Source organism: Cryptomeria japonica, chromosome 1 (genome assembly GCF_030272615.1).
Source record: "Cryptomeria japonica chromosome 1, Sugi_1.0, whole genome shotgun sequence".
Lineage (NCBI taxonomy): Eukaryota > Viridiplantae > Streptophyta > Pinopsida > Cupressales > Cupressaceae > Cryptomeria > Cryptomeria japonica.
The window spans coordinates 440,399,118-440,413,628 of NC_081405.1; the positions used below are offsets into that span (position 1 = coordinate 440,399,118).

The 14,511-nt window shown below is 36.9% G+C and overlaps 1 protein-coding gene and 1 non-coding gene across 2 annotated transcripts in view; both read right to left on the reverse strand.

Annotated features, from left to right (window-relative positions):
* The window catches only part of LOC131064785 (uncharacterized), a 160,949-nt gene that overhangs the window by 7,366 nt on the left and 139,072 nt on the right, over positions 1-14,511 (reverse strand). Inside the window, exon 10 of the mRNA XM_057999059.2 lies at positions 14,012-14,118. Coding sequence (XP_057855042.2) covers positions 14,012-14,118 — 107 coding nt within the window. The remainder of the gene's footprint in view (positions 1-14,011; positions 14,119-14,511) is intronic.
* TRNAT-AGU (transfer RNA threonine (anticodon AGU)) lies at positions 859-929 on the reverse strand. The gene has a single exon. It is a non-coding gene; the product is annotated as a tRNA-Thr (tRNA).

A 14,511-nucleotide genomic window follows, 5' to 3' on the forward strand; every position in this document is an offset into this window, starting at 1 on the left:
TTGCATTAGGATGGAGGAATCACTCAAAGCAGTTCAAGAACAATTCATCATTTCAACCAGAGAAATGTTCCTACAAGATATGCTTGATGAAGATGGTTTTAGTGCTCAGGAATTGCATAATCAAGTGAGGTCTATCTTCTTGCCAACCACGGGATTCTCAAATGTTGTTTTGACAGGAGCATGTTCATTCATGGCCTTCATGGGAATGTTTCGAAAGCAGGAAACAGAATGGCAAAAGGTCTTTGTCACTTGTGCTGATGCATTGGAGGTGATCGAGTTCAAACTCGATAATTTGCCTAACTTGTCCAAGGAAGAGCTCAACGTAGTAATGTCCAGATTCATTGCACTTGCCATCAGAGAGAAGGATCAAGGAAACAAACTTCTAGAAGAATGTTTGTTATGAGCTGCATGTGATGTTTATTTTCTCATTGATGGAGATTTTCTTGAAGTTTGTGTCCAAAGTTCCAAACATGCCTTATTTCTATTGGTTAGTTATGTTGTTGGTTAGTTGGCCACAACTAACCCTAATTAGGGTTTTGATCTCAACCGTCCATTTCAGGGCAATCTTGGCCCTCTATTTCATTTTGGAGCTCTATTTAAGCTGTCATTTTTCATTTGTGTGTATGAGAGAAACTTGAACAATTGTTGTTGTTTTGCTGCTGGATTAATAAAAACATTGAAGTGTGGTATTTTCTACTTAATCTTTGGAGCATATGCATGGTTATTCATCTTCTCAATCGAAGTTTTAGAATTTTGTTGAAGTGTTAGAATTGGATGATAGAATGTTGCGTATGATTAATGGTGGAACTCTTAATCCATATCACTAGCTGTTTGTTGATTGCAAATATTGTTGAAACATGGACCAGCTAGGACTTGAACCTAGGACCTTCCATCACTGCTGGAGTGCTCTACCACTGAGCTACTGGCCCCTCTTGGACCAGTCCATCGTCGGGCCGGGTGTGGCTTATTTCCAACACCAACACCCCCCCTTAAGCCACACCTCTCATGTGCTTGGGGCTCCTAGCCTGAACCTGGCTCTGATACCATGTTGAGACATGAACCAACTAGGACTCGAACCTAGGACCTTCCATACGCTACTGGAGTGCTCTACCACTGAGCTATTGGCCCCTCTTGGACCAGTCCATCGTCAGTCCGGGTGTGGCTTATTTCCAACACCAACACCCCCCCTTAAGCCACACCTCTCGTGTGCTTGGGGCTCCTAGCCTGGACCTGACTCTGATACCATGTTGAGACATGGACCAGCTAGGACTCGAACCTAGGACCATTATCACTGCTAGAGTGCTCTACCACTGAGCTACTGGCCCCTCTTGGACCAATCCATCGTCGGTCCAGTGTGGCTTATTTCCAAAACCAACAAATATGCCTTGTGTGGTCAACTGAAATATTTAAATGTGCATAAGTTCAATTGTTATTTAATCATTGATATGCATCGAATTGATGGTATCTTTGCTTGATAATAATTTGAAATCCATTTTGATCTCCTTAGAAGATTGCATTAGCCTTAGTGGAGTTGTTCTTGTTTTGGCAAAACTAAGACTAATTGAGTTTCACTAAAACTCATCCATCATCCTTGCATTCCTAGATATAGTTTTAGTATCTCGCAACCCTATCCTTTTGCTATTTTTTTGTATAAACATCTCGTAGTAGTAATAAGAGAGCTTCATTGCATACCTCTAAACACCGTTCCTTGAGTATTCATAAGAAAACATAAGGCCCCTTGATGAAACAACAAATACAACAACCAACTGTCCTTATCCACACGTCGTGACCAAATATACAAGAACCTTGGAGTTATCTCAAGTGATCCTTAAGCCAATCTTCAGCATTTGAGTAACTTTGATCAAGAGAGGATAAGATACTTTTGGGTATTTTATTCTGTGTTCGCATGTGCATGAAAAACACATCAACAGAACCCTACTCTGATACCAATTGAAAAGCACACAGAAAATACTGAGAGGGGGGCGTGAATCAGTATTTTCAACTTTTGAATGCACGAAATCACATAAAATATAGAAAGAGCAAACATCAAACTACAAACAACAAATTTTACGTCGAAAACCCTTTTGGGTAAAAAACCATGGCACATCAATAGCTTTCAATTATCAAAAGAGCAACAACTCAAAAATACATAAGTGAGCACCAACTCGCTGAGAGCACCAACTCTGATTACGTAAGTGACACCAACTCTCCTCGAAGAATCAACTTTGTTCAGATTTTTATTATAGATATCAAACCAAAATCAACAGTAGCAATTGCACAAATTAATCTTCATGCCATACAAGTCAAATCTTTCTAGCTTGAATCAGATTATATTGGCATGACGATGCTTAGTAGAGCTCAATATAATATAAAGACTGTAATTTGACAATTCCAAAGAATACGACAAAGCCCAGCACTCACAACATGAAGCAAAGGTCCATATTCACTTGTTTGGCAGGCACCCAAACTGAAATTGCTCCTTCAATAGTCAGGAATTAGTAAAATGCCCAATAAGAAACCTTGGATATCATCAATCTCAAAAAAATGCACAAGGAATACAAGTGGCTCCCAATCATCAATTGCTCCAAATCCCGTAATATTCTTATCACTGAGTATAATTCATCTTTTTAGTAGGTTCCCACGAGAGCGCCTACACCAACACAGTAATAAAATATTTCCACGGCCAACTCCAAAAAAAGCACAATAAAAATGAAGCTACACCAATATAAGAGATTGGCAAAAAAATCTTTGGAACATTTTCACCAAATTAAAGAACCAGCCCACACGATTCTTGAAATAGACACCCCATAAAGTCTCTTGTCAAACTGCTTTTCTTACCCAACAAAAAGATGACCTGTCAAAGGCACGATAAGAAAAAAATGTTCTAAACACAATGTAGACTAAGATTCGCCGCCCCACTCACAAGGACTTTAACTCCTCTACAAGTCGCCGCACCTCTGAAAGAAAATGTTACAAATCTGCAAACATTAAATTATGTTGTCGCACACAAAGCATAAGGATAGAATTGTTTAAAAATGTTGCCAGACATACGTTTAGCTGCCACTAACAAAATCGCAGCCCATAAAACATGGCTTTCCCTTTTTTAACGACATATTTGGAAGAGTCAACCATCAAAGGATGACGTGGCAGAAAAGCTGACTAAGCAGGTGAAGTGGACAAGAAAACACCCAAGCACACAACCAAGTAGCTCGACCAGGTAGCCAAGTAGCTCAAGCACACAACCAAGTAGCTCAAGAAAATCTGATAAATAATCAGCAGATTGACTAGTATTTCATTCCAATTCTCTTTTCAACAAACCTTTTACATCAATGACAAAATATTCAACACCTTTATCAGTGTTAATAATGTGAATGAACAATAATGTGTTCCATTTTTTGCAGAAAATTTGCAGACTCATTGTCCTAAACTAGCCCAGAGATGGGAAGAAATCTGTAAATACAGACTCTTCTTATCTGTGTGACTCTACAATTTGAAGAATATTTGATCCATTCCTCTTGATACCCACTTAGTGAGCATGGGAAACTGTGATATTAAGCCTGAATCCATGTCTATTGATAGATTCCAGTTAGTTCTGATCATTATATGCTTATCCTGCTATAATTTTGATATAGCAAGGTTGAAAGAGGAAGCACCCAGCTGTTTTCACACTAACCCATAATCTATTAAGGATAACCATCATGTTGAAATTTGTCCCATGAACAGTTGGTTAGCAACTAGGAACTACTAAATTATGTTTCTTATCAGTAGATTATCATTAAAACGGCAGCAATGAGTGAGATGCATAGGTTTTTGAAATACAGGAGGTCTAGGTCTCAACTTGTACTCGTTCTTGCAAATTCTACTGAAAAAAGACCAGTATTGATAATCATGTTTGGATTTCATATGTTAGACATGTATGCTGGCAAGTATGGCCACCTTGAGGCAGTCTGCATTCATAATCTGAGATAAGCTACACTAGTATCAAATCTTGCTAAGTTGCCATGTTGGGTATGGGTTAGGGGTTCAGGTATACCAGTATGGCAAATAAAAAAATTCCTAGTTACATGTACAGCTCTATATATATACTTACATGATAAGGGGCCACGTGGATAGCAATTATAGTGACAGATGATAAACATATAGTTGGATGGGCTGTATAAGGGAAGAGTTAAGAGAGGTTATGAAGTATCACCACAAGGTACATGTAGTTTTCACTACTACCACCACCATCATGCCCCATAGAGTACATCTTGCAGATGGATTCCAATGATAGATCATCATCGTGATGAATGGTGGCAGGTAATTCATGTCAGTCTAGTCCCCAGGAATTATGTAATAAGGATAGTGATTTTTATGCCACCATATAACTTAACACACTCTTGACAAGCACCATGGAAATAAATACAGATAATGTCAAGAATCAGATCTGGAAATGCAGAGGAAAATACATAGGCAAGAAAAAACTAAGGGCAGAAGTGGAGTAAGACAAAACAGATCTCCTGGGTGCTAGCAGACTTATTCAACAAAGGCTACCAAAAGATTTGTCAATTATATATGACAAGGAATTGGTGAACCCAGAGCCCAGGTTCTCGATGTTAAGGTTATGGGGTTTGGCAAATGATATGGATGGGGACGACTTCATCACAATTCAATAAACCATTATCAAAATTATGATAGACCCTAGGTTATCCATTGGATGTCAGAATATTTTCTGACATTGCCCAAGCTCCAAGCAGAGCATCTATGCTTCCAATGGAAGCTGTGTCTTTTATGCTTCGTGAAGATACAAAAAGTCTGAAGGCTCAAGTGGAAGTCCACCTGGACTGCCTCATGGAACATCTCCACACGATTATGAGGAAACAAGGTACTATTTTTAACTTGCTTAAACTTATGGGAAATGTCCCAAGTGCAAAATATCTAGCTAATGCAAAGGTAGATAAAGTTGCGATGAAGATCTTGCAGAGAAGCCAAATGTGGTCATTTTTGCTGACAAAAATGTGTAAGTTTAATTTGAGTGGGCCAACCTATGCAATCTTCTGGCCTCACAAGACTCTTTTGAAACTCTATTGATGTCCTATCTAAAACTTTACCAATATAGATAAGTATAGATACTCTTTATGGTCTCAGCCTTATGGTTGGCAGGGATGGAAATATCAATGGCAGGCTGCAGGTTAGTGAGTCCCCCAATTTTGGGTAATGTCTGTATACTGACTGTACTCTTCATTAAGATGGGTTTTTGAACCTTCTGGATGGAAGGTTAAGAAGATAGGAATGTCTCCCTTAAAACATGTATAAGGGCAGTGAAGTTAATAGAATAAAGCACTATATTTATCCTTCAGTGAGGACACCTTGCTGTTCTGGATGTTATCCGGAATCTGTTGGGCTCATTCACAAATTCTCTGTATAAATCTTTGTGAAGATAGGAGTAAGGTCCTTTGTAGATGGCAATTATGCCATAGTTAGCTGAATAATACTTGTTATGCTTTGATTAATAAATGGCAATGTAATGGGTTTTAGTTCCCGTAGGAGGTAGTTGGTCGTTGCCGGCGCTTGGCCATCTTAACCAACCAATGAATGGTATATCTGTCTGGCATTGTATCGGAAATGGGATTATGTTATTGTGGTACTCATTACTTGTAGCAATAAAAGACTTTCATTCTCCCATTTACTATTGTGCATTCTGTGTGTGTTGCTGTTTATGTTCCTGTTGTTGTTCGGTTTACTTTCTGTAATAAAACACATACCCGTAGTGATAATGGCCAAAAACCATTCTACCTTGTAATAAAGAAGCCATGAGTTTTCTGGTTGGACTTATACAGTACTATGTAAGAAGTTACCACCTTCTAGAAATAGATAAGGATGAATGGGAAGAAGCAGGGTTGGTAAGTTTGATGACACTGTTAATGCATGATCGCTTCAGTAAGATAAATGATTGAATGAGAGATAAATGAAGTCTCTCATTCAATCATTTATCCTATCGATAAACTATGATGAAAAACTTCAAGCTATTGTTCCTTCATTTGATGATCATTTTTCATTTGTATATGTTCAATCTATTTGTAAAGTTCGATCAATGCTTAACTATCGATAATCATCGATTGCAAATCTCATAGCACAGAATACCGATTGTCGGTTTACATTATAACGTATGCACTCCGATTAATACCGGTTACCATATTAGTGTGATCACTGATTATTATCGGGCTAACCAATGTACTCCGATTAATATCGGTTGATATATTAAACGGTGAACATTGATGGTTATCAGGATTAACTAATACATACCGATTAATATCGGTTGTCTTGCATATAATAGACACGCTGATTAAGTATCGGGTGATTAGTTAAGTATACACCGATTGGTATCGGGTGGTTAGTTAAGTATACACCGATTGGTAAATGCTACGATAAGTCAAAGGGTGCGATCAAGTAATGTCTTGATCGATCATGTCTAAAAGACATGACTGGTCAAGGCATTGCTTGATCCTCCCTGCTTACATATACATATCAATCGGCATTTGTGAGAGGGACATCGAAAATCAATAAATGCTCCTCTCACCTGCAATATAAAAGAAGATAATCACATTTATTATATTAAATATATAATACATAGTTAAAAGAAAAGATAACCTTGAATACAACTTGCATCTTGAATTGAGAATTGAATAACATTTACATGGTATCAAAGCTATAGTTAAATCGAACCTGAGGCTGTTCAATTTTGTGGAAAATTCAAAACAAGCATATATTCAACATCACAATTCTTCTAATGGCTAGCGCTATCAGATTTGAAGATAGACTCGGAGGAGGTGATGACTTCTCAGCATGGAAGTTCAGAATTCAGATGATTCTAAAAGAAAATAAAGTCGAATCATTTGTAAAAACTGAAACTACAGAACCCGAGACTGAACCTGACAAAACAACCTGGAGAGAGGGAAATGAAAAGACCATCAAAATCATAGTTGATGGGGTGAGAAATAATATTATGCCCATCATAAGGAAACATGAAACAGCCTACAACATGTTCAAAGCACTTGAAGATGCATTTGAGATATCCAATGCTAGTAGAACCTTGGCTTTAAAAAGAGAAATAAATCACATAGCCATGATCAAAGGAGAATCAGTCAATGCCTACATGCGAATATCAGCCCTAAGGGATGAACTAGCAACTCTTGGATATGAGATCCAAAGCAAAGAATTAACACTCATTGGCTCTAGATGGGTTGCCTAGTATATGGGAAACATTCGTCCAAGGCATCAATGCAAGGGATGAATTTCCAAAATTCAATAGGCTAAAGGCAAACTGTCTCCAAGAAGAATCAAGGTTAAATAAGAAAGGAACCAAGCAAAAGAATATAGATGAAGATCTTCAAGTTCTAAATACAAACTCAAACAAGAAAAGCAAGCAAAAACAATTTAGGAAGAGAAAAGGTCGTCATGGCAAGAACACCTTCAAGAAGAACCTTTCACAGATTCAATGTTACAGATGTGACAAATTTGGGCACTATGATGCCAAATGTCCAGAAAGAGCCAAACAACAAGCCACATTTGCCAAAACAGGAAAATCTAAAAGGGAAGAAGACTCCAAGAAGTATGTACTCTATTCAGCACTTACAAACCAAGCATCAAACAAAGTTAACTCCTGGGTGATCGACAGTGGCTCATCCAGACACATTACAGGATTCAGAGAAGTGTTAGACTCCATGATAGAGGAGAATGATGAGGAAGTGACTATCGGAGATGACTCCACACATCCAGTCAGAGGAGTTGGAACCTGCACCATCAAACTAAAGTCAGGTGTATCATTACAACTTAAAGGAGTACTATATGTCCCAAGCATCAAGAGAAACCTAGTCTCCATATCAGCACTAGAGGATAATGGATACAGAGTGACCTTCATGGACAACAGAGTGTTGGCTTGGCCAAAGAATTCATCCATCAAGAAGCTAAAACCATTGGTCAAAGACAAGGCTACTTGTATGAGCTATGCACAGAGCCCAACTTAGCCCTAATCCATGAAACTACAGATGCTAATGAAGTTTGGCATAGAAGACTAGGTCACCTGAATTTTAGAGCTTTATCATCAATGGGAAACCTTGTCACAGGCCTACCTAAGTTAAAGCAATATCATTCAAGGGCATGCAAAGGATGTGCCCTAGGTAAAAATACTAAGGGTGCTTTTCAAAATAGTACTAGGAAAACAAGTAAAATTTTAGGATTGTTTATTCTGATGTATGTGGACCTATGTCCGTACCTTCTTTAGGGGGGATTTTGTATTATGTAATATTTGTTGAAGACTACTCTAGGAAAACTTGGATCTACTTTCGGAAGTGTAAAGAATCAGAAGAGATCCTCAATAGGTTTAAAGAACTCAAATCACTAACAGAGAACTATTCAGGAAATAAAATTAAAACCCTAAGAACTGATAATGGGGGGGGAATACACATCAGAATTATTTAAAGATTTTTGTAAAAATTCAAGGATTAAGAGGGAGTTAACAACACCTAATAATCCTCAACAAAATGGGGTAGCTGAGAGGAAAATAGGACAATCGTAGAAACTGCCAAAGCTATGATTCTTGATCAAAATCTAAATGTCAATCTTTGGGCAGAAGCAACTAGCACTGCTGTATATATTCAAAACAAATGTCATCACTCCCATCTTGAAGATAAAACCCCTGAGGAAGTCTTTACTAAATCAAAACCAGATATCAGCCACCTTAGGATATTTGGGTGCCCTATCTATATTCATGTACCTAAGGAGAAAAGATTAAAATCAGAGCCTTCTGGAAAAAGGGGAATACTTGTACGATATAGTGAAACCTCCAAGGCCTACAGGATCTATATACCTGGTCAAAAGAATATTGAACTAAGTAGGGATGTAATCTTTGAAGAAGACTTAGCCTTCAAAAGAGCCCAAAGCTCACTAGAACCTGAAGTCTATATCCCTACCCCTAGCATAGATGAAGACCCTGCTCCTAAGCTTCAGAGGGAGAGTCTTGAGGATAATGAAAATGAAACTCAAAACCCATCTAGAGAAAATTTCAAGAAAAGACCACTATGGGCCACCAAAACTGTAGAAGAAGCTCAAAAGTATGCTGCCCCTTCAGAGACTTTTAGAGAAAGCAAAAGGCCTAACAAACTGACCAACTACGTCGCTCTCCTAAATAATCTCTCAAGAGCAGAACCTACTAATGTATCAGATGCACTTAAACATCAAGTATGGAAGAATGCCATGTCTAAAGAATACAATCCATTATGAAAAATGATGTTTGGGAAATTGTTCCTAGGCCGACTGGGAAATCTGTTGTCACCTCCAAATGGCTCTTCAAAATCAAGCACGCTGCAGATGGCAGCATTGAGAAACATAAGGCTAGATTTGTAGCCAAAGGGTTTTCTCAAAAGGAAGGAATTGATTATGAGGAAACATTTGCACCTGTAGCCAGATACACTTCAGTAAGAGCAGTCGTAGCCATTGCAGCATCAAAGGGATGGAAAGTTCATCAGATGGATGTTAAGACAGCATTCCTTAATGGTGAGATCTTAGAAGAGGTATACCTAGAGCAACCTGAAGGGTTTGAAATTCATGATGCAGAGTCACATGTGTGTAGACTCAAGAAAGCTCTCTATGGGCTTAAACAAGCTCCCAGGGCCTGGTATGAAAGAATTGATACCTATCTCTCAAAATTAGGCTTCTCCAAGAATGATGCAGATCCTAATCTCTACTATAAGCAAAACAAAGGTGATATGCTAATATTAATTTTATATGTTGATGATTTGTTAATCACAGGAAAAGATCACCTCATAGATCAGTGTAAGAAAGACCTTGCTAAAGAATTTGATATGGACTTGGGACTCCTTCATTACTTCCTAGGGTTGGAAGTATGGTAGAATACTGATGGCATTATACTAAACTAGGGTAAATATACCTTGGACATTTTGAAGAGATTTGGAATGCTAAACTGCAGACCCATGACCTCTCCAATGGAAACAAACCTTCATAAACTTAATGAAGTAGCAGCAGAATCACAACCATCAGATCCTACTCTATATAGGCAAATGATTGGGTCTCTGATGTATCTTGTAAATACAAGACCAGATATATGTTATGCAGTTAATGCCTTGAGTCAGTTTATGTGTGAGGATAAGGAGATCCACCTGATTGCAGTAAAACACATTATGAGATACTTACAAGGTACTCTAAACCTTGGTCTCAAATATGAGAAAGTTGATCTAGACCTACACAGATTTACAGACTCAGATTGGGCTAGAAGTGTGACTGACAGGAAAAGCACTTCAGGGTGTTGCTTCAGTTTAGGCTCAGCCATGATATCCTGGATCAGCAGAAAGCAGTCTTATGTGGCTCAAAGTATGGCTTAGGAAGTTGCTTGTGGGATTGTTTGGAGAGCCTATGAAACCTACCATCGTACATTGTGACAATCAGAGTTGCATAATGCTTTCAGTAAATCCAGTGTTCCATGACAGATCCAAACATATTGAGATTCCATACCACTATGTGCAAGATATGGTAGACAGGAATATGATCCAATTAGAATATGTTTGTACAGGAGATCAGACTACAGATATTCTAACCAAACCTCTTTCCAAAGTGAAGGTTGATCACTTCAGAAAAGGTTTAGGTATGATAGAAAGGTAATTTGCTTTGTAATTTGTATTTACATATCAATAAGATGTTTAATGTGTAAACTTCTTTGTCGTGATAGGACATTTTGGATTTTATCCCCTGAGTTCATATCTAAGAGGTGACGATCTCTCAAGATAATGAACACTTGTATGTAGACATTATAAGGTGACGATCTTATGATGTCCAAACCAGTTATCATGTTGGATCTCTGCTATGTCATGGATGTGCCATGATTGTGTTGTGGTAAAACATTTGTATAAGATGTTTGTGCACATACCACAACTTGGATAAGATGAGAATTTAATCATCCTCATATGTTTATCCTTAAGTATTGCATGTTTAGGCAATACTGATATCACATGCTTAGGTGATATCCTGTCATCACAAGATTGATGTGATGAACATTTGTATCATGTGTTTAGGTGATATTTCATGTCATGTGATTAGGTCATATGATTTTCTAAAGAGTCGGATTGTGTAAAGAATACTAACCATCATTTGAATTGTGATGCTTGATATATTGTTTTTCATTTATCTTACCTAGCTAAGAGGGAGTGTTAATGCATGATAGCTTCGGTAAGATAAATGATTGAATGAGAGATATATGAAGTCTCTCATTCAATCATTTATCCTATTGATAAACTATGATGAAAAACTTCAAGCTATTGTTCCTTCATTTGATGATCATTCTTCATTTGTATATGTTCAATCTACTTGTAAAGTTCGATCAATGCTTAACTATCGATAATCATCGATTGCAAATCTCATAGCACAGAATACCGATTGTCGGTTTACATTATAACGTATGCACTCCGATTAATATCGGTTACCATATTAACTGTGATCACTGATTATCATCGGGCTAACCAATGTACTCCGATTAATATCGGTTGATATATTAAACGGTGAACATTGATGGTTATCGGGATTAACTAATACATACCGATTAATATCGGTTGTCTTGCATATAATAGACACGCCGATTAAGTATCAGGTGATTAGTTAAGAATACACCGATTGGTATCGGGTGGTTAGTTAAGTATACACCGATTGGTAAATGCTACGATAAGTCAAAGGGTGCGATCAAGTAATGTCTTGATCGATCATGTCTAAAAGACATGACTGGTCAAGGCATTGCTTGATCCTCCCTGCTTACATATACATATCAATCGGCATTTGTGAGAGGGACATCGAAAATCAATAAATGCTCCTCTCACCTGCAATATAAAAGAAGATAATCAGATTTATTATATTAAATATATAATACATAGTTAAAAGAAAAGATAACCTTGAATATAACTTGCATCTTGAATTGAGAATTGAATAACATTTATAGACACGATACAGAAATTTAATGCATGTTTAGATCAGCATGGATAAATTTATTAAGGTGGATTTCATGAACACAATATTACCAAAATCTGGGCTTTATCGCTATTTTTTTGTGGCCCCAAGTTGCCTAATCCAAGATAACTACCAAAAAGATATATATTGAAATACCCATAACTTGCATATATATATTATAATTTTATAAATAATAAATATATAACTTAATTAATAATAAATATATGATTTCATTGATGTTTTTATTTATTAAATTAATTAATATTAAATATAAAATAAATATATTGTATAAATAACAACTCTAAATCCTGGCATATGAAAAGCTTGGAACAGAAGGAATAAGCATTTGCAATGTGCGTGCTGGAAAATTGTATTTATACAAGCACAAGGCAGCATTATTACAATATACCAAATTTGTTTTGAATCAAGTGAAGGCTTAATCAAGAAGAGGAGTAGATCTACTACAGCTGGTTGGTATGGCCTGGCTTTCATGTATTTCCGGCAGCATCATACCTATCATATGGCCTAGCCAATCATTTGATTCCTTTCACATATTTCTGGCTACTAGTGCACTCAATAGACAACAATTTTCTGAGTTCCTTTGTAATATAGATGTTTTTTTAATGTCTGTAATACAAATATGTTATCAAACATTTTGGCATTTTTTTAAAATTCCATCAGAAGTGCTGACGGGGTTGGCAGAGCTATGCCCTGACCATCCCATCCACAGCCCTGCCATCCCATCCACAAACCAAACCTGGCTCCCAAACCCGGACCTGTTCAATTCTGCAATGGCACCCAAACCCCAAGAACCCAGGGTAGTAACATGGAGATCTGGTTCACTTAGAAACTAACCGTGCATATCTGGTGCATGTCTGTTACATATTCATTATTGTATCTTATGACCTTATAAGAACATTTGCAGATGGAAGAAGCAAATTTGTGACATAATAATTTTAAAAACGGAAATGAGCAGCTTGGAATTAACTAGAAAATGTAATGGCTTCCAGCAATCTGTATTGCTTTGGAAAATAGGTCTTCTTTTTTAACATACATACATGCATATGTTTGTGTGTCTTCCCATGATCATGGCAGATAGTTGCAACATGCAACAGTATTTTAAAGAGATGAGATGGACAATGATTAGTATCTTTACAAGTAAGGACTGTAAGTTCTATCCAGTCATCATGGCTTCCTGATAACAGCACCTGAAATTTGAGGAAGGCAACCACAAATATGGAATATCCTAAAAAATTTGTTTTTGAGTTATTTTTCTTAGTGTGTTGTTTCACATTACTCTTCTATTTTTTGTAGTTTACTGACATTTCAGGTCTCTTTGCAGGGCCCATCACATTGATGAGCAGCCAAAAGGTTGACTTGACTAGTTTAAAGGATGGTTTTATTCATATTTGCAGAAGTTACAATTTAAAATGATTAATGGTAATACTGATTTTTTTCAATCCATCAAATGCAATTGTAAGCAAAAAGTGAAAGATTATGATTTTATCACATTAAAATCTAGAAAAGTTCATCACTCACTTTTCCACAATGTTTTGGTCAAACAAATTTAGAGTTTCTGTATTTTTTCCCAATATTCTGTGCCAATTTACTCCAAAGAAAGACTTTTGCACATGGTTTAACTTATTAATGACTGCACTATTTTCTATTTGATATGTGTGCACATTAGAAATTCGTCTTCAGGAATAAACAACAAACCGTCCATAATTATGATTAGAGAGTAGACAACTCAGATTCCAAGAATCTCAACATGCAGCTGAGAGAATCTACATTGTTGCCTGATCTTCAGATTAAGGAGCATGAACTAAATATACAAATTGCAGGAATCGCCTTTGTTTGCATCGATTTTAGCATTATGTGCTTGAAGGAAAAGTTCAAGCATGTCATAATGATAAATTTCCACAAGCACTGACAAATAGTTAAAAGGAAAATAAGTTTCAAATGAGGACAACCCAACAGTAGATGTGGTTTGAATAGCATATAGATAAATAGATATCGTACTTACATCAACAACTCTAGCAACAGTATCTGCACCAATTATGAATGTACTATCTGGTAAAAGTTCTGCCTTCTTGTAAAAATATGGCTGATTTGTTATAATGATTGTTTTCCCTGAGATTCAGAAAAAAATGTAGGTTACAGGAATAGAACTGACTAACAAAATTTATAATGTTAATATTGATATTGACACCTAACAGAATCAACAGCAGCATACATGGTGGACGTCTCCAAACATAGAACATCATTATCTATGTCTCCAAAAAAAAACATCATAATCTATAAGAACCTTACCTAATGAACAGCAATTCTTTCTGTACATTTTTGCAATGGTTAAGGTCCAAGATTATTTTGATGGCAAATAAAAGGTGAATATTTACATAACAATGGAATGACATTAGAGCAGAGACACATGTCAAGAAGCTAATAACAGGAATTGTATGGGCAAAATTGGTAATCACTGTGGATCTTCCTATCTAAAAGAGATGCTCCATTCATCCTTAGGTA